Here is a 22,792-nt window from a genome sequence, read left to right as displayed (position 1 = left end):
TAAAATATATTTAAAAAATTAATTATAAATTTTAATAAAATTGATAACATAATTAAAATTTATAGAAAAAGCACAGATTAAATATAAAATAGATTTATCATTCGATATATTTTTATATGATATTATTATATAGTAATTTAGTATAGTTTCGTGGTAACCGTGGATCTATATCTGCTTTATTCAGATAAAGCAATTTGGATAATTCGTTTGTATTTATCTTTGAGTGATAATCATTTAGTTTTCAAGAAAAGTTTAATAGTGAAAAATATTGTTATGTATGTTAATACGCTAAATATTTACAATGTAATTAATTCACAGTTAAATAAAGAAAAGAAATGTACAAGTTAAATATTTTATTGTTTTTTTACTATTTTGCAATTGTTACTGTTTTTGCTGTAAGTATTATTAAATTTATTTTTATTATAATTTATTTTTCCATGATTTTATTTATAATGTAAAAAATATTTTAAATCTAATGAATTATATATTTATTTGTAATCAATTCAATATTTACTTGTTATGATATAATTAAATAATTTTTATATTATATTATAAAAACAGTAATAATAATAATACATATATTTATGTCTATATATAAAATTATAAAGTTTCTTAAAATTTCTTATAATATAATTATGTATTTCTTAAAAAAAATCAAACATAAATTTAAATGTAAAAGTTAAATATAGAAATTTTAATTTCTTTATTTAATTTTTTTTATGTTAATCATTTATATATTTAAATTATTATCATATATATATATATTTTATACAGAATACATCAGCAGTGAATGATAGTTTTTGCATAATTCATGAACCTGTTTTGAGTCTTTTTTCTTATAACTTTACAAACCTTATAAATTCTACAAAAGATGTTGTTTTAAATTTCTTCAATATAACTATTCGATTACAACTATGCTCTCCATTAAAAGAAAAATGCAATGGAAAAGATGGATATGGAGTTTGTTTATTAAAAAACAAAGAAGAAAAAGGAATAGGTTCTAATTTTATATATATATATGTATATCTAATATATTAAAATTACATTAGTTTTATCTTTCAAAAATAATTTTGTTTTATTACTTTAGGAAAAATGCCTCCAACAGTAAATATAACTCAGGGGAGAATATCATTTATATTCACAGGTGATGATTGTACATCTAAAGTAAAATATATTGTAAATATTATTATGAAATGTGATTATAAAGCTGAAAATTCTTATCCTGAAATATTTCCTAATGTATGTATATATGCATTAAGATTTTTGCTTAACTTTTAATGATTTTTTTATTTTATTATTATTTGTTATTATAATTTTTATTATATTAATATATTATAAAATAAATAAAATTTAAATAATACAATGTATTTTTTAAAATAAAATGAATTTTTAATTTTATTTTATTATCAATATTTTAGACATTAAAAACATGTAATATATTCATGATATGGAAAACTCATCTTGCTTGTGGACCTCGAATTAAAAAAAATTGTACAGTAATAAATAATGGTTTACACTATGATCTATCACCTTTAACAACTTATTCACAAAATTATATTATTTTAATGGATAATAAAACATCTTCAAAGATTATATTAAATGTTTGTCATTCTGTAATATTTGAATATAATGCTTTATGCCAATCAACTTCAGGAGCCTGTTTACAAAATTCATCACAAATTGGGTATAAATTATTTTATTTTAAATAAAAATTATATTTGTAATAATTAGCATGATTGAAATGAAAAATTGATAAACATGTAGATATTATTAATAATAATAATATTATTTTATTATAGATATGTGAACTTAGGTGATGTTCAATCTCCAACCATAACAGATGGAAAACTTATGCTTGAATATCAAGATGGGGATTTGTGTAAAGTGAAAAATATTACAATGCCACATATTAAAACTACTATTTCTTTTATATGTGATTTTGAAGCTATGGTAATCATTATGCATATTTATTTTTATTTAATACTTATTTTTTTATAAATTGTTATTTGATGTCGATTAGGATACATTTCCAGAATATATTGGAGGCAGTGAAGAATGTCATTATCAAATAATATGGAAAACTAGAGCAGCTTGCAGTATAGAATTTCTACGCAATAGTAGTATAGCTACTGCTGGGAAATGTACAGTGAATAATCCTCTTACAAATTTTACGTATGATTTGAGAAAATATTTCAATTATGTATTATTAAAGATAATATTCTGAGAATAAAGTTTTATTAATTCTAGTAAATATTTTATTTCAGATATGATTTACGATCTTTAATGAGTAAAAATTTTACAATAACAAAGAATGACATACAATATAAATTTAAAATATGTGAATCACTTGTAGATAATTCATGTGTAACAGGAACAGGTTATTTAATTATTTTAATTAATTTCTTCAGTATAATTGTACTATAAATATATCTTTTATTTTATATATTATATATTTAGGAATTTGTCTTTCTAATAATAATAAATCTATGGGAATATCTATGGGGAAAGCTAATACAAATTTAATATGGGAAGAAGGTGGACCATATTTAAATTATACAGATGGAGATTTATGTGAAAATGGACGACGACGTTATACAATTATTGCATTTTTTTGTGGGCCAGAAGGATCTCCAAATGAACCACTTATTATGGAACAAAATACTTGCCAATTAATTATACATTGGAATACTAATTTAGTTTGTGAGCAAAGGGTTAGAATATTATTTTTATATTTATATATTTTTTTTTATAGTTATTATGAGTATTTTGAATATTATTAATTTATTTATTATATTTGTTACTGTTATATATATTATATATATAATTTACATTGTTCAGATAAAATGTGCTACAGATGACAATGAAATAAATTTAAGTTCATTGATAAAGTCTACTGATAATTATATTATAAAAGTAAATAAAACTGAATTTCATATAAATATATGTAGACCATTAGTTCCTGTATCTGGATTAACATGTATACATGGCAGTGCAATTTGCAAAACTTCATTAAATTCGAATAATGAATATATAAATGAAACTGTAAGTAAATATATATATATATTTAAATTAATTTTATTTTTTTTTTAATTTAACAAAATTATTATCAATATTTAAATTTTTCTAAATATAATTATATATAAATATATTTATAATTATAATAATATTTTGCAGTGATAGATAATATATGTAATATTTATTTAAATTAATTTGTTTTTGATGAAATGAAATAATTATAGAAAAAAATATTTGTATTTGTTGGTAGAGTTTAGGATTGTCAAAAGAAAGCCCTATGTTAAATAAAAATCATGAAACTGTATTACATTATGTTGATGGATCAATATGTCCTGAAAATTCAAAAAAATTAATTTCTTCAAATTTTACATTTCCATGTTATAATAATGATAAGGTAATCAATTAATATTTATTAGATTATAAAAAAATATTGATGATTTTAAGGAAAAATATTGTAATTGTGTAATTATTTTGAAACTGGTTTTTAGGGACTTCCAGAATTTAAGAAATATGAAGATTGTACTTACATTTTTGAATGGAAAACAAGTATAACATGTGGAGCTGCAATGGGAAATTGGATCTCTCCTTGTATCGTAAAAGATCAATTATTTTCACATGAATGCAACTTATCTTTATTACATAAAAATGAAAAAGTATATTATGTAAGTTTATTAAAAAATTTCTAATTTTTTCATAAATTAATTTAAACATTTTTAATACTTTAAAAATAAAACTATAATAATAAATAAATCATTTAAATTATAAATAATCATTAATATTATAAATTAAATTATAATAATATTAATTTAAATAATAATATAATATCAAATATGAAATAATAATGTAATATACATATAATTTTTTAAAATTGCTTTGGATATAAATTTATAGGTAAAGAATAAACAAGGAAAAGAATATAGTATAAATATATGCGGCGAGGAAAAAGTCTGTGATAATTCTGCTGTATGTCAAGGAAATAATGAATATGGATCACTAGCAAATGTAATTTTTGATTATGGCAGAAATGTTATAAAACTTCAGTACTCTAATGGTAGTAAATGTGTAAATGGTAAGTATATTTTTATTAAATAAATTATGAATCAGATTCATGTAATTATATTATCTTCATTTATTTTTAATCAGGTTTTTATACATCTGAAGTATGGTTTATATGTAACAAATCTATAGGAATTGGCACACCAAAATTATTATGGGTAAGTAATAATTTTTATTTCAATAAAATCAATAGTTTCATTCATTTATTATTATTTATTGTTATTGAATATATACATCATAAAAAGAAATGTTATTAATTTTATATAATGAATAAAAAAAAATAATCTAATATTCATATAATTAAAATTTCTTAAATCTATATGTTCTTTGTATTCTTAAATTTTTTTTAATTTTGCATGAGAAAAAAAAGGAAAGATTAAATATGTGAAAAGGAAAAGGTAATTTTAATTATATATGTAGTTTTATATAAAAAATTATTTGAATATAACTAAAAATATAATACAATTAATAATTAAAAATAATATACCATTTTTAAATATATTTAAATTATAGCATTTTTAAATATATTTGTGAAAAATTATATTAATATTTATTTCAGGTACTCATTTAGTAATAATTATATTAATATTATATAATAAAAATTCATTAAAGTCATTAATAAATTAACAATTTGTAACGAGATTCATTATTTATTTTTATTTTCAAAAATTTCAATTAGTATTAATATTATAGTTCTTTATTGAAATATGAACAATTTATTTATGATTTCTTGATAACCAAAAAATTATTGTGCTCATAAAATTGAGCAAACAAAATAGCAATAATGAATAATGAATATTTAAAATATAATATATAGATATATATATATTTATGTCATTCTAAATTTCTATAGAAAATTAATATAAATGGTAACAAAAATTGATTTATATTTCTATTAAGTTTGATTTTATATATGTATAAATTAAATCTTTTATGCTGTTTATGCAACATGATTTTGGATCTTCTAAATACTAAATACAATGATTACTTATAAATATTAAATGAAAATTAATATTATAATTTTTATGCATAACTAATGAATATGTATGTATAAAATACAAATTGTAATTTATGGTATACATAAAAAAATTTTATCTTAAAAATAATTTTAAAAATATCTAATGAATATTAATTTTCTGTTTATATGATAATTATTTACTTCAATAATAATAATGAGAACACATTAGAAGTAAAATCTATCCAAAATGTAAAAATTCTTATAAAAATACTTATTTACAATAATCTCTATCTTTTAAAATTATCTTTTAAAATAAGTTTGTTCAGTCAGTAAATGTAATTTTTAATATTTAATCTTTAACATCTACTTATGTTGATATTTAGAAATTCACAAAACAAATTTATAAGTCTGTAAATGAAATAATTAAATGATATTTAATTATTATCATATATATTAGATAATTTCAAATTATTATCAATATTCATTCAAATGTTATTTAAACAAATTAATTAACTTGCAATTTAATCATCTAAAATATTTTTTATAATTATTTTAATATATCCAAAATGACTTATAAATATGTTTATGCATGTTATTATGTTACTAGTATAAATATTTACTTTAAAAAAATTATTAATATATTCATTATCACCATCAATAATATAATAAATATTCGCCATGAGACTCTGTGTAAAAGTAATAGTTTTCTATTCTTTGATCATATAAATAAAAATATTTACTTTGAATATCTTAATTATAGGTGCATATGATATTAATTTTTTCTATTATTTTACTATATAAATTGTAAAGTGAATGAATTGTAACAATTGATTTTTGATAATGAATGTGTTAATTTCGAATGATCCTAATAAAATTATAAATAAATTTATTTTTTAATGTAAAATGAGTACTTCAAAACTTGTTTAAACAAAACATTCTTTAAATGTTTTGTATATTATATATATATATGATGATCTTGTCATACGGTAGTACATTGTACTTTATTAACCAAATTATGTTTTACTAATTCTTCCTTTGAAAGAATAAGTTTGGTGTTGCAATCTGATGAAGGAAGATTTTGAGAATTTTCTTTATTATCACTGTCGTTTTTATCACATATAAATATTTTAAGAGTATCTGTCGGTGGAGTGCTTGTTGCAGGGGGTGTTTCAGAAGTATCAATTGGATAAATTAACTCTTTCTTCTCGCCTTTAATTTGTATACATGGTTGATGTTTTTGAAAAATTTTTTTTCTTATAACATTCTTTGTAAATTCAGCATGTGGTAACGCATATCGCAATTTGTCCCAAAACCAAGGATCACCCCATTTTACATATGTATTCATGCTCATATATGCCTTGAGTTCTGGATCTAAATTATTAATGGGGCCAATTTCATCATATAAAATTAAAATAACTTTTGATCTGCGTTCACTGAGTGCTTGACAATGCGCCACTCTAAATTCCATTCGTCCCCAAACACTTTCCAAAAAATTGGGTGATAAAACTACTATCGTTCGCCTAGATTCTTCAACAGAACGCGCGATTTGTGTTGGTATCCATTCTCCAGCTAACCAATCACGAAAATGCAGACACAATTTGAACGGTTTAGGTCCATTTTCTAACTTTGGAACTAACTCATTCACAACAAAATCTTCATCTTTATGTGAATAACTTATAAATGCATCATACAATTTATCTTTATCTAATTCATCTTCTGTTATTAACCATAAGCAAAATTGATGTGCATATAGCCAAACTTTAATTTCTCGTTGATATCTATAATAAATTGCTGCTAGCAGACCAATTATCATGCCTGAGACAGCTAAAGACAAACTTAATAATATAATTAACGTAGTATAAGTAGGACAGAAATCTGCTTCTGTCATTTTTATCATCGAAATATTCATATCTTTGCAAGTAATTAGGGAAGAATTACGAATGTCTGAAATCTTCGTTTGTATAAAGCTAAGTAAATCTCTTGTATCACAATCGCATATCCATGGATTTCCATGCAACGTTAACGACGAACTATTGTTTAGAAATTGTAAAACATTTGGTTCTAATTTACTGATATTATTGTTGTGTAACTCCAACTGAAAAATATAAAATTAATTGATATTTAGATTTTGTTTAGAACATGTCCAATTTTATACATTATACAAAATAATCTTAATATAAATGATAAATAGAATATGTTGAAAACAAAAGGTATGATAAGAAATTATGAAAGAACTAAGAGAAAGAAAATTCTTAAAGATAAAGAATTATATTTTACCCACCTCTATGTTCGATTGTAATCCATCCATTGATACTTCATGAATATCATTATTTGATAATAGTAACTTGGATATCTGTATGTTATCTAAACCAATTTCTGTCAAAGATGGCATTTCACTTAATTTATTATCCGTAAGATCTATCACAAGTTTATAATTTAGTAATGTTTTGATATTTCGTGGCACACTTGTCAAATTTTTTTCCGAACAATTTACCGTGAATTCTTTATTACTTTGTTGTGAATAACATGTGCACTCATTAGGACAAGGATTAGATATTTGACAGATAAATTTCTTTGATTCTAATTTTACTATTTCTTTGCCTTTAAACTTTTGTGGATTTTGACATGTCAAGCATCCTGGCATGATGTGAAAATATTTGTAAACGTTAGGATCCAATTTTCCTTCCAAATAAAGAAGAAAATTAAATATATCACAGTCACATTCGATAGGATTATTTTCAATATATATCATTACATTCCGAGAATCTTGTTGAAATCTTGCAATTTCTTTAGCTTCATTCAAGTTTATATGTTTTATTTTATTATTTGTGAGATTCACTTCAATTGAATTTGATAAAAATTGTAAATCTCGGATCTGAAATGAATGTTTATATAAAGCATTAATTAATAAAATAATTTTGTTAGATATTAATTTTAATTAAATCTTGAAAATAAAAGTTTAAAAAATATTTTATTAAAATTTATCATATACATGTAGTTGTATGTACTATTTTATTTCTTTAATAAAAAAAAAAAATATTTTTATTTTCTTACTGATATTTCTTGTATCTGATTAAATTGAAGATTTAATTTCTTCAGCTTTACATGAGTTACAAGCCAATCACCAAATATGTCCGAAATATTATTTTTATCCAGATACAATTCTTCTAGAGATGAACAACTTTGAAAAGGTGATCTCATTCCATATTCATCAATATAGCTATTTATCGAAGTATTGAATGTAAGTTGATTGTTAGAAAATTTTGCAATGCGTAGCTTGGTTAAGAAATTGAAACTTGTTTCTTCTATAATCTTTAATTGATTCTTTTCCATATTTAAATTTTGAAGTGATATTAAATCACTAAAAAGATATCTAAAATATGAAAAATAAATAAAACTTATATAATAAAAAGTCTAGTTCTAAAGTTTTAAAATGTTTTTTTATGAATTTAAAGAACGATTTTATAAAAAAATTTTTAAAAATTATCTTTTTTATCAAGTTATAATTATAAAATTGATACAAATATTACATAACATTATGACAAAAATTAAAAAAAGAAAAATTAAAAATTATCCATTATAAAATAATCTAAGAAACAATTTATTAAGAGTAAAACTATCAAAATAAATAAATTCATTAAAGTATAAATTTTTTCATAAATTAAAATTATAATTATTGAATTGTAATAATAATATTTTAAGAATATAATTTAATGATTATTGCTTTTGTTATTTTTATTTTTTTACATAAAATACTTTTCAATAATTCATTATTACTTTATTTACTAATATTAAACTTACCGAGATATTGAAGTAAGATTATTGTGAGACAAATCTAATATAATCAATTTCTTCAATTTTGAGAAGATTCCATCAGGCAATGATGTCAATTTGTTGTTACTAATTATTAATTTTGTTAAATTCACCAAATTCGCAAAAAGATATTCAGGAAGAGACTCAAGATTATTGAAAGACAAATCGATGATTTCAAGCGATATGGAATCATGAAATAGATCAGGCAATTCTATCAAATCATTATTATTTAGCTCTATCTCTTTCAGATTCTTCAAATTCGCAAACAATCCATTCGGTAATGTCTTCATGCTTATTCTATTATTAGATAATTTTACTTTATTTAATTTAACATTGTGCTGCAGTAGACCTTCTGGTAACGAGGAAAAGTTGTTCCAGGCCAAATGTAATAATTTCAAATTTACCAATTTCGCGAAAATATCATTAGGCAAAGTATTTAAATGATTGCTGCTCACGTCCAAGGAATTCAATGACACAAGATTGTCGAATATATTCGATTTGAACTCTGTGAACTTATTCCCCCACATATTTAACATTTTCAATGCTTTTAACGGTTTAAATGTGTTCACGTCTATTTCCTTCAGCTTATTATCACCAAGTTCAAGTATTTCTAAATTGGGTATGTAATTGAAAATTTCAGATAATGAATAAATATTATTTTGGCGTAAATTGAGATTCTTCAATCGTGGTACATCCGCGAAAATATCATTGCTAAAATTGGTCAAGTTATTACATGTCAGGCTCAGATATTCTAAATTTGGAAAACCTTGTAGATGCTTCCTATTCAGAACAGATAATTTGCCATATGAATGGAATATCAGTTTCTCTATGTTTTGAGCACCGAGTTTGTTCGAAATCTCATTTAAACTCTGGTTTACTGGTAATTCGCACATCTTGAAATACAATAGAGTTACATTTTCAGGTGGTAACACATTCGTTGGAAAGTCAATCCATTTTGGAAAATTTACACATTCAATCTAGAAAAATAAAGAAATTTTATTTTCTCGATGAATCACGATTATTTTTTTCCATGTAAATTGTTATTAAATTAATAGAAAGTAAAAATTTCAAATCTTATGTTGAGAAAAATTAAAAAGTAAAGTAATTATACAAAGATTCCAATCTAATTTAACATTCAAATGCTTTTATTTTTAAAATAAGGAATATATATTTTTTAATTAACATTTTTGATATTGATAATTTTAACAGATACAGAAATATATATAATAGATATAAATATATTAAAATCTACATATGTATATGAATACTATGTTTGTTTTTTCATGGTCATTTTTTCATAGAATAGAATAGTTTGAAAAAAATAACTTGTACATAGAATCAATTAATTTTTAATCATCATTAAGGCACTCTTAGACATCTTTCTGGATTTCAAAAATCCATTTTAGAAATGTCAAATCAAAAATAATTTTAATGATTGCTAATTTATCTTGTTTTAAATGAAACATTTAATAAAATATCATTAATATATAATAAAAATCTTACATCAGTGTAATAAACGATTTTCATATCTTATATATTGTTCACGAAAATCGTGTATTTTTATACAAAATTTATTTTCATCTCTTTATTGAAATCTCTCTATTTCTTCACAACTTAATGATTCACTCATGCTTACCCCAATACGTTCGTATAATTTAACTTTCACAACGAAGGCCGAATAACTATCCGTTGGACATTGTATCTCAAAAACTCCTTCGGGACTTAGATAGCAGTTGCAATTTTGCTCCGTTGGACATCGAATTTCCGCGTAACATGTCGCGATAACAATTCCAAAAATGATCCATCGAAACGAGGATTCGAACATTTTGTAAAATTTGACACGGAATAACGTACGCTGCGAAAAAAGAAATTCCATTTTTATTATAATTATTTTACATAGATTGGTTGAGAAAGATATAGAAAAGACGAATCGGAAATAGTGGTGCAATAAATCAGATTAACACAGTTACTTCCTTGTGCGGTGATAACAAAGTTGTATTGTTGTATTGATTGTTATATCATGGAATAAAATCAAATAGATAAATTGACACGAATCTTTATGTGAATAATATCATTATGAATAATATTTTTTAATTTAAAAAATGCAGAAAATATTGAATTACATAACATAATCCAATGAAAAAAATGACCTTATATACTTCGTATGATTAACACTTTTTATCTTTACCAAACACAGGAAAAGATTATTAATATTAGTATAGCAAACATTTGATATTAAAAATATTATAAAATTAGTTGGAAATATTTCATACATGATTTAATCTTTATTTATAACAAAGAAAAAAAAACTCCTATATTTGAGTATTTTTATATTATATTTTTTTGTACAATTACAAACAATTTTTTTATTATTGTTTTTTTATCGCTATAAAATGCAGCAAATTCATAAGTTTTACAAAATTGCCCGTTATTTAAAAATACGTATTTTCAAATTTTAACTCAAATAAATAATTCAAAATATTTATTGATAATTAATTTATTACTTAATTAAATTTTATTTTTATATATTTTTATTTTAATCAGGAAAATTATTTTCAATGCATATCTTATTCTTGGAAAAAAATAAAATATCAAAAATATCGTTAAACAATCTACACAGAAATACTTTATTTATTTTTATTTTTTGATTTCAGAAGAGATAATCTATTTTTAAAATATATTTTTTTGTAACTGTGTTATCTCAATTATATGAATCATTCTAAAATGTAATTTTTATAAAAATCAATGATTTATTTATTATATATAATTCAATTATCTTTTCGAATTTATAAAAAAATTGTTATTTTTATTATATTTACGATTCCTCCTTAGACAAATCTTGTTCTTTCGTTAGATCTTCCATGTCATGATTACTATCTTACATCGATAATTTATGACAAATAATTAGACTTATATTGTTTCGAATTTTCTTCTTTCTAAAAAATATTCATTTTTATATTTCGAATATTCGCATTAAAAATATTTATTTAAAGTTTTTTTTTTATTAAGTTTTATACATATTACATACATATAACGTAATAAATGTCGAAGTTTAATGTAATTCATCCAATTTTCAATTAGTCTTCGCAACATTAAAATGCCTTCGTCCCTTGCTGTAATAGATCATCTCGATTAAACTTTGATGATAAATCAGACAATAGTTCAATCAAAATTAAATGAATTCAGCGAACATATTGTTACAACCGATTAAGTTCTAAAATTTATTATTATCTCTCTTGTTTCATTTAACTATTTCAAAGTGAACAAAGGCAAGTGGAGAATTGTCACCTAATGATCTCGGTGAAAGGAATGGTCGAAAGATCATGCCCATCACGTATCAAATTCCTCGCAACTGTATTCCACGCAACATGTATCCGGGCTAACGACCCGAGTAGTTACATACATGCACTTGCTTAAAACGAGACACGCCTCGTTTCACGAGTCATTGTAAGATGCGTAATGCATACGGGCATGCATGTGAACGAGCATTTGCCAAGGTCGAACGTGATAAGAAGAAAATAATTATTTCGATAATTCTAGCTTCGAAACTGTATTGTAGGTTAAAAAAATATATATATATTCGCGATATTGTGTGTAACAATGAATATTTGTTTTATTTTTTTTTTTTATTGAATTTTCGATGCACAGTTATAATAAAACGAAATATTTACATAACTATAAATACATGCTAACAATTGATGAGTAAATAGTTACGTGTAATTAAAGTAGAAAGTATACGAAGACCTGTTTAAAAAATGTGAAAATTTGTATCTATTATATTGAGAATCTTCAATTTTAATTAAAATATTTCATTTCAATTTATTCAGCCTATGAAAAAATTATTTATTTTATTGAATATAATGAAAAAGATAAATAATTTTTTTTCTACTTTTAACGTATTTGACAATAGTAATAAAGTATAAAAATTAATGTATGTATATCCGTATCAGTATTTCTTTAGATATCAAATTTCTATTTCCTACTGATAATAGATAAAAGAATTGATGATTTAATGTTTTATCATTTTCTGTAATTGTCTGACATTGCCAGACAATTATATCAAAAACTTATTTTGATAATTGATTTTCATACAACAATAAAACATTTGTTTAGTTTATATTTCCTCGAGAATTTTAATCTAAAAACTATCTCTTTTAGAGTTTATTATTCGAAACTTTCTATATTTGAAAAATATTATCTAAATCAAATGTACGGTTGTCTTTCCTGATTAATAATAATTAAATTTAAAATCAATGATTATTTTAATATTTTAAAATTACTTTTTAAATAATTAAGAAACATTTTGATAACAAAAAATAAAATTTTCATATAGAATTTAAATAATTTTATGTTATGTTAAAATCAATGTAATTTTTTATTTATTATTTATTTTATTTATTATCTATATCTTCTTCTTGTTATGATATCGCATGCTGCATTTATTTCATTGATATATTATAAGAGTTCTTATATTTATGAAATTCATTTTGCTCGAATATCATGCTTTCCATTGCATATATTCTTCCCATTTGATCGGATTAAAACATTGTTACGTAGTGATAAAAATCAAATATTACATGAATCTAATAGATCTATTTCTTTTTAAAATCTAATTCTAATTTAGAATCTTTCGATACAACTATAGATAAAAAAAACAATTGCAGATCGATATAAAGATGATTCGTATTAATTTAATGATTTTTCTATATTTTTTTGATAAATTTATATATACATATTATATGTATATTTAAGAAAAGTAAATAAGAAATCTTTTCAGTCATTAAAAAATTATAATGATCAATTTTTTCTTACTTGAAAAATATTAAATGTTACTATAATTATATAATTAATAATATTTTATTAATATTAAAAAATATAAAAATGATAAATATTTACTTATGATAAATATAACTTGATAAATATTCTGATCATTTTAATTTAGAGCTAAAAATCTGCGCAACTCTGCTACTATCATCTTCAAGAAAAGAGAATATAACAAAAGTAATGACGTAGAATACTTGGAAACGAATGATATGTTATTTCTTTTTTTTTTAAGAAATTAATATAACAACATTTACACAAGATTCAAGATAATAAATAATATAGATTGTTTTTAATTTTAATGAAAGTTTGACTTATTTAGAAAATTATTACTATTAAAAATTTTAAATAGATAATTAGGATATTTTTAGGAACATAAGACTAGTCAGTACATTAATACATTTTGAAACGATAAATAAAATTTGTTAATGGCTATTTAAATGTAAATATCGATACATGTGATTTTTAGATTTTTTTAATGGCATAGTTTTCCGAAATTTAAGTTTTAAGTATTATGTATCTGATAAAATATTTTTGAAACTTAATACTGTATACTTATATTAGTATACAGTATTATATTTAGTATTCATTAAGTTTGAACATGGCAAGAAATATTATGGAAAACTGCGAAAAGATTTCTATTTCTCTTCATTTCGATATTCGATCGATGTTTTTATTATTAAAAATCGTATCAAATTCAAAGATATCTGATACGTAATATTATAAATTAAATATTTTATTATTTTACGCAAGTTATGAGTACGCAGCACTATAAAAAATATATTTACATAACCATGACCATCGAAAGATTTGAAATCAAGTTTTTGACTTATTGATATGTTACATAATGCGATTATAGATTATAAGTAGGATAACTATACGGTGTTTGAACTCATTCATATCTCTAATAACGAAGATATTAACTCATAAATTCCGTGTCGTTTTATTATTTTAGGAAATTAATTTTTTTTCCAAATATGTTAATATTTTAATCTTATATTTGATAATATTATATTTAATAACGATTTGTTAATGATATAATAATATAATTTTGGAAAAGAAACTATTTCTAATATAATATTTTCTGTTGAAAAATTTAAAAAATCAAATACTTATGAAAAATCTTGAGAAATAAAATATCTAATATGGATAAATAAAATTTTTTTTCCAGTCGATTTTGAATTATAGTCGTAATCCATGAATCTTTGAATTAATAACTTCGATAATTTTCAAGGAAGGAATCAAAACTAATCAAAACTAATCATTCAAATCTATTAAATAGAGAATCGTCAATCTTATTGCACGTTTGTGACATACACAGGTGGTAGAGGCACATGTTGATTTAACTATATATCAAGGACAATTTACATTCTCTTTTATTTCTTACTATGTGAAATTCGTAGAAGTTTGCTATGTTTACTTATATACTGAAAGAAAAAATAATATTTTATTAATATTAAATAAAAGAATAAAAAATGATCATCTAAATATCAATTTTTTAATCTTTAAATATTAACATGTTACATGTATTTAACATAGAAATTGAATTTATTTAGAAAAATGATGTTATTTATTAATAAGATATTTTAATTAAAAATAATATTCATTATTATATAAGTACTGATTATGATGCATGCTCCATTGATCTAATAATTTTTGAATTTCTTTTAATATCTTAGTTGCAAAAAATATTATCATATATGATGTAAATGATTATAAATTTTTTCTAAAGAATTAAGATTTATTGCTATTTATTAAATATTAAATATTCATTGGATACATTTAATTAAAGAATATAAAAAAAATATTGAAATTATGAATAAAAAAACTTTTAAACATAAAATTTAAATCATTTTAAATATGAAAATAATATATTATAATAACAAATATTAAAATGTGATATATATATATATATATATATAAGTATTATTTTTTTAACTAAACAAATTATCTATTTTTCTACAATCACTCTTAATTTTTTAAATTAATGGCATAATAATTTATAATAATTTGTTATGGCAGTTACACTTTGTTTTTGTATATTGAAAATGTATGCAATAAGATTAATTTTTTTTAAGATAATGTATCTTATCTTTTTACTAAAGTTCATAAATGCAAATAAGTTATTTAAAAAAAAAAAAGAAATGAAATGAAACATTGTCGCAATCTCTTTAAATGATACAATTCAAAACAAAATATTTTATTAATTCAGTGATGATTTATTAATTACAAGGGTCATTATAACAATTTACAGATGATAATTTAATAATAAGATTTAAGATTTTCTTTTTTGAGCTAATATAATTTATTTGATAATGATAATCTTATTCAATTTGTATATATTTAAATAATGAAATAATATTTTAAAAATGATATTTATTCATTTTTTTTTTATTTTTGTCATTTCTTATAAAATTTGTTTTTCTGAAATATTTTAATTTTTATTTAATTTTTATTTAATAAGTAATCAATTGCAAAAGTTCATAGTCAAATTATTAATTAATTTAATTAATTAAATTCTTAATTATAAATTTATCAATTTGTATATAAAAAAATTATAAATAAAAAATATTCTAATAAATATGATAAATATAAATTTCAAATTGATTACTACATCTTCGCAAAAAATGTAAATATTGACTTTGAATATACATTAATATAAGAATCAGTTACGTATATATTGTATACTTTTAGCATAATTTCAAATTTATTCACTTATTTTTATATGTATCTTATTTTTATACGTGTTTTATACATAGTTAAATCACAATCGTAATTATATCTTGTTCAATATAAAAAAATCATTCTTTGAAAAAATTATAGTTAATTAGCTAAAATAAGAAATAATAAAAAATAAATATGTTATATCTAATTGTTGAAAAGTAAATTATAAAGTGCACTATCATTAAAAAAATATTTTTTATGTATTACATAAATTTTAATTATATAATTATATGAATAAATACTTTTCAATAATAAGAAAAATGATATCAATAAAAAATAAATTTTGTACTTGATAGTAGTTTAAACTAAAAATTTATTAATTTATCATTATTTTCTTTAGAAATAATATATAATATTCTAAAAGATTAAAAATTTTTATCGATCGATCGACATGAAAAGGAAAAAGTATAGTATTACAAAACAAAAATTAATTATTTCCTGGAAAACCATTTATAGGAAATAAACTTCTAAATCGCGTCACGCTATGGATTAAAAATATAAATTTATAATCAAATATCGTTTCTATTATTCTATTTCTATTATTTTATAATCACAAAAATAATAAAAAAGACAATGAATAATTTATATTTATTGCAATCAAATGTTTTATGTTTTATATATATTATATATATAAGTAAAATAGTAAAAAATAATTTATAATTATTCACATATTTCTATTCATTTTCACGGGAATAATTATTTTTATTCTTTATTCGTATTTAAAATTCGAATATAATGAATTTGTTCACTATAATGAATTTGCTCACTAACAACAGATCGATACATGCAAATCGATTTTGATAACACGAGTTGTATTGTATCGCGTACATAGTATTATTTAAGATTATAGATTTATTATTAAAAAATTGTTAAAAAATTTTTTACCAGATTCAATAGGAAGGATTATTCGTTGCAATCATTCGTTGTCACTATTTGTTTTTTTTGCCAGAATTATTCAATCACGTGAACACACTGCGTATTTCACAATCACGATCATTCGATAATAAATTTTGTTTGATTCGATTGTAATAATCGAAACATTATTGTAAATTGCAAAGAAAAATTTCTAATTATTTTAAAATTGATAAAAATTCATAGATGCAACGTTCACTGAAACGGTTCAACAAAAACTGTCGATTCCTTGTATACTTGCATGCTACCGTGAGTCTGAACGGAATGACGAAACAAAACCACGTGATCTGCCACGACCACGATCCAATAAGAAAACTGATGGTGGTAGGGTAAACGGTTAGATAAATACTAGTTTACCGCTAATATGGTGGGGAAAAGTCCTTTTACAAAATTTTCATTAAAAATATAAAATCCTGACGAAAATTATTATCATAAATTTATCGAAGAGGAAATAAAAGATAATTCATATTTAATATGCCATACTATATACAAAGAATAACTGTTATAGATTTATACATATTATAAATATTTACAATTTTAAATTGTGTTATTAAGGTTATAAAAAAATGTCTCCTTTACTTACGGTATTGAATTCGAAGATAGTGGAATAATTATTTCTAATTTTCTAATTATTTTCTGAAAAATAAATAACATTTTTTATTTTTATTGAAATTTTAGATTTTATATATTTCAGTTAACATGTCTTAATAAATAATATGTCTCATCAGGAAAAGAAAGTGTATATCTATTATTTTTTTTATTATATTGCTACTCAGTGGAAAATACATAAATTAGATACGTATTTTTTTCTATACGTTTTTTTCTTAATTCAAAGAATATGTAATCACTATTTGTCAAATCTGACGAAATATATTTATAATATTTTGATAAAATGTGGAATTACCAAAAGGTTATGTCAAATATGCTTATTTAAACATTAAAATATGAAATTTTATTTTACACGGTATTTACATTTTTTCAATCTTAAAATATATATTTTTAGGTGTAATTTTAGTTGAAAAATTTTCTTGTGCAGAATAATCTTTTGAATTTTACGTTTCTGGTTTCATCGATCTAGTAAATAAATATAAAATAGATCCTAAAGAGGCACTGTAGAAGAACATCTTCTCTACCAGAACCAGAAGCCTAATTCTTTCCAAAAGGCTTTTAGATATTTTACTGAACACGTGTTCCGTCTGGTATTTTTCATTCCATAAATGTTTATCAAAGAAAGTCTTACAAGATACTTAAGAATCTTCAATCTTGATTATTATAAAAGTAATTTAATATCGTATATTATTTATTGTTTTTTCTATGATCTTTTTTTTTTCTATAATCTTAAAATCATAAAATATCAAATGATTTAATTATATTTTAATTATTATTTCATGTTTACTATTTTATGAAGATTATCATTAAAGTATGTCAAAATTGTGCGCAATTTCTTGAAAAATTTGATACTTACACACGTATCTATTTATTTCTCGATAATTTTTTGCACACAACTCACTAAAGCGACATGACACGATGAATTTATAAAAGATGAAGATAGTAATAAGTCAAGAGAGTATGATATCTTTCTCATTGTTAAATATGAAACTCTATTAGACCATTTTATTGACACGTGTATGTGATTATATCTAGTAAAAGAACTTGTTTTATACGATCTTCAATTAATCTTTAATCTAATTTACTATAATTTTTATAATTTTTAAAATTTTACAATGCAATTTTAAATAAAATAATAATTGTTTATATTACTTTATAGAAATTTGCTAATTATTTTATAGAAGCAAATGATTAATTTATTGTTTAAAATTATTAAAATAAAATAGAAAAAGAAAATCTGAAAAATAAAAACAAGATTTTTATTTATGAAGATAAATAATAAGATCATAAGAAAATTTCTCTATTCAGGTTTATCCTATAAAATATTACAATATATAATGCATGTGAAATCTCAGATAAACCATAATAAAAATGGAATTACCTGAAGAAAGGTATTTCACCCTTTTCTCTTCGGGTATAACAATAAATTCGAAAGTACAAGACACGAGCATTCAAGTGTCCAGATGTGACACGATATTTCTGGTCACCACATGGCCTAGGTTCTAGAATAATACACTTCCGAAAGCAATCAGTTTTTTCCATGGTAGCTCTCTTCACTGTGAAAAGTATTTCCTATTTAGAATAGCATGTTCCTTGAAAAATCTCAAGATGATTTCATAAGGGTAAGCAGATGTGCATTACGGTGCTGTATTACTATTTCCGTTTCCGCCCTTTAGTCGGTCCTTACCACGTGCCTCGAAATGCAGGCATTTGAATGACTTTTCTCTATTAGTAACAAAAAAAATTTGATCATCTTTTACTATGCTATATGTTATTAATGCAATAATTTTTTTCTTATTAATTTTATAATATATATAATTTTATATATATATAGAATTATATAATTTTATATTATTTTTTTATTATATATATTATTATATATATTATTTTTAACATGTTCATTGTGCTATTGTAATATTTTATGTAAAGAAAAGAGAAGAATAATATTAATATTTTTTTGAATATATAATGAGAATTTTTGGAATTTATTTTATAGATTTATTTTTTTCATAACTTTAAAAATTGAGTTAATATTAATAATAATTTTTATTTAAAATTGTAATTATTCATTTTCAATATTTCAATATTTCGGGAAAGCGACGATCTTTTGAATGCATAAAAAAATTATATATGTTAATAAAAAAAAAGGTTTAAAAAATAATTTCTTTTATTTAAAGTTCTCGAATATATTTTCTTATTATATTTGAAATTTTTGAAGTATGTATTGTACTGATTTCGTCTTAATTACTTTTCTCATTAGGGGAGAGACTTCGGTAATAAAATTTGGGAATTTCCCTCTATATACTCTAGGTATAAACTACTGTACTAATCTTTTTTAATCTGTATGTAAAATGTAAAGAATGTAAAATCATATTCAGTTAGACAAAGGCATATAGTTACTGTAGTTTTTAACCATTTTTACTTTTATATATTTTTTATGTATTTACTTGTTATATTATCATATTTATAGAAACCAAACTTATTTTATTCTTTTAAAATTTAATTACGATATTTGAAACATTACACGATAAAACAAAAATATACATAAAATATTTATGTGTCATATAAAAACACATAAAAATTAATCCGTTTTTTTATTATTTCTGTTTATATATTTTCTTAAACTTATTTGACTCATAATAATTTACATTCTTTTCTTAAATTTACAAATTTACAAACTTTGTTGATAAAATAAATTGAAAAATTTTAATTAGTTCCATTTTGTATTTGGATGTTGGAAGTTCCGATTTGCTATTAGCATAATAGAATGTATAAGGAGGTATTTGATGTTTTTATTTCATACAGACAAACATTGCATAAGGATAGAGAAGAGATATTATTATTTTTGATTGTACGGTTCTTAATACCTACTACTACTACTTCCTACTACTTTATAAACTATATATAATCGTGTCCAATATTGCAAAGTATATTTTATATAGAAATTATATTTTTTCCCCATTTCGTTTGAACATATATATACATTATATATCCGTATCTTGTTCAGAAATTTAATTGTTTCTTAATAATTTATTTTCTTAAGAAATTTATTATATGCCTATATCCTTGATATATTTCTTAGTATTAAAAATTAATTAATTATTTGTTTATTGCAAAATTGTATAGTTTTAAATTTACATCTTAAAGCTAGAAATTAAACTAGATTCACGTGAAATAAGAATCTTTAATATATATACATATTTTATTTTATTGATGAATTTTTCTTTTTAATACAGGAATCGGAATGCAGTGCAAAATTTGAATGGTATACAAATGTTACATGTTCCTGTCAATCGAGCTCTCAGCAACCCACAATTCCTTCAAATGCACATGATGTTCAAAACTTTTCTCCTAGTCATAGTGAGTACAAATAGGAAATAATCATTTTTTAATAATATAAAAATAATTTTTATACATACATTTAATGGAATTAATAAAATTAATTCATATAAGGAGATTGATAAAATAACAGAATCATAGAGAAAAAAAGAAGTAGATAAAATTAAATTTAGTAACATTTTATTTTTAACGCTTGGCACGCATTCCTTGAATTATAAAACATAAATGTGATAATAATATGATAATAATAATAAAAATATTATTAAATATTATTCATCTGTTTTAGCTGGTATCGTGGCAGTCATTGTGTTGAGTGTTATTGCTTTAATAATAGCACTATTTTATTTTCGAAATCCAGATAAAAGAGCGTGTTTGCGCTCATGTATCAATCCATTTTCTTCAAGAAGAGGCAATAGTCGTGTCCAATATTGCAGAGTATGTTTTATACAGAAATTATATTTTTTCCCCATTTCGTTTGAACACATATACATTGTATATCCGTATCTTGTTCAGAAATTTAATTGTTTCTTAATAATTTATTTTCTTAAGAAATTTATTACATGCGTATATCCTTGATATATTTCTTAGTATTTCTAATTTTTCCTTTTCATATTCATGTATTCGATACACCTCTAATTTATATAATTAATAGTTAGGAAAGGAAAAGGAAATATAAGAAAAATGTATAAGAAAAATTGTTTAAATAACTTAAATGTTCGAATATACGAATATTATTATATTATTAAAGTACATATATTATATATTGCTTGAAAAAGATTTGTTATTTAGAGTATGTTATTTAGAGTAATTTTTATTTATAAAATCTACTCAATCATTATTATTCAAATGTTATCAATTATTATTATCGTTAAAAAATTTTAATTATAAAATTAAAATTAATAATTATTGTATATTTTAGGTTGATACTACGGAAGAAGCTCGTCTTCTGCTCGATGTTGATGCCACGCAATGTCAAACTGATAGCGATGATGATCTTTTGAATGCATAGTCATTTGTTGTTGTCTTTTATATATCTATTTTATCTAAGTTCAAAATATACGAATAACATTTTTATTTGTTTGTCAAATATTGAAAATTTTGCAAATATATTTTTCTGCTTTATTCGTGGAGATATCATTTTAATAAAGAATGATAACTTTTTTGTGCTTTATGCGATTAATGATTATGCAATTAAATCAAACTTCATATCAATTTTATTATATGAGGCTATGTTATTTTCTATTTATAGTAATTTTACATTCTTAAAAATAATATATAACGATTTTGAAGGTTTCGTTATTTTATCGTTAATAATTTTGATTTTTGTGCAAAAAAAGAAACAAATTAGTTATGTTATTTATGTAAAAATTAACTATATATATTTTATTTCTATTTATAAAAACAGATGATTTATTTTTTTATATAATACGAAATAGTTTTCAAAAACAATTAAAATATTTGATAAATTGAATGATTTAAAAATATTAAAATTAGCAATTAAAAGAATATAAAAATGTATTTGTAATACATTCGTTTATTTGGAAA

At 21.3% G+C, this 22,792-nt stretch overlaps 2 protein-coding genes across 10 annotated transcripts; one reads left to right on the top strand and one right to left on the bottom strand.

The window, feature by feature from the left end:
* The first annotated feature begins 177 nt into the window (after positions 1 to 177).
* Positions 178 to 22,321, top strand: LOC551012 (cation-independent mannose-6-phosphate receptor). 2 transcript variants are annotated; one of them, XM_006562666.3, is made up of 16 exons: positions 178 to 395; positions 775 to 997; positions 1,088 to 1,239; positions 1,419 to 1,684; positions 1,800 to 1,950; positions 2,021 to 2,172; positions 2,265 to 2,377; positions 2,458 to 2,711; positions 2,839 to 3,042; positions 3,266 to 3,409; positions 3,504 to 3,677; positions 3,907 to 4,084; positions 4,159 to 4,229; positions 21,145 to 21,268; positions 21,534 to 21,682; positions 22,167 to 22,321. In XM_006562666.3, exons 1-16 carry the CDS (start codon positions 336 to 338, stop codon positions 22,254 to 22,256), a joined length of 2,505 nt encoding a protein of 834 aa, XP_006562729.1. In that variant the 5' UTR covers positions 178 to 335; the 3' UTR covers positions 22,257 to 22,321. The 2 variants fall into 2 exon arrangements, with proteins under 2 accessions (XP_006562729.1, XP_006562730.1); XM_006562667.3 differs by lacking the exon at positions 775 to 997 and having other exon boundaries at positions 179 to 395.
* Positions 5,904 to 17,600, bottom strand: LOC412703 (protein toll). Of its 8 annotated transcripts, none has more exons than XM_016911912.2 (8): positions 17,273 to 17,600; positions 11,871 to 11,955; positions 11,662 to 11,778; positions 10,479 to 10,697; positions 8,831 to 9,819; positions 8,084 to 8,402; positions 7,311 to 7,904; positions 5,904 to 7,124 (listed from the first exon to the last, which is right to left on the bottom strand). In XM_016911912.2, the coding sequence occupies exons 4-8, from the start codon at positions 10,665 to 10,667 to the stop codon at positions 6,009 to 6,011; spliced, it is 3,207 nt and encodes a 1,068-aa protein (XP_016767401.1). In that variant the 5' UTR covers positions 10,668 to 10,697; positions 11,662 to 11,778; positions 11,871 to 11,955; positions 17,273 to 17,600; the 3' UTR covers positions 5,904 to 6,008. The 8 variants fall into 8 exon arrangements, with proteins under 8 accessions (XP_016767401.1, XP_016767400.1, XP_006562783.1 ...); XM_016911911.2 differs by lacking the exon at positions 17,273 to 17,600 and adding an exon at positions 12,131 to 12,449; XM_006562720.3 differs by lacking the exon at positions 17,273 to 17,600 and having other exon boundaries at positions 11,871 to 12,449.
* Positions 22,322 to 22,792: the final 471 nt, after the last annotated feature.

This window comes from Apis mellifera, linkage group LG4 (genome assembly GCF_003254395.2).
Source record: "Apis mellifera strain DH4 linkage group LG4, Amel_HAv3.1, whole genome shotgun sequence".
Taxonomy (NCBI): Eukaryota; Metazoa; Arthropoda; class Insecta; order Hymenoptera; family Apidae; genus Apis; species Apis mellifera.
This window is presented reverse-complemented; position numbering and strand designations above follow the sequence as displayed.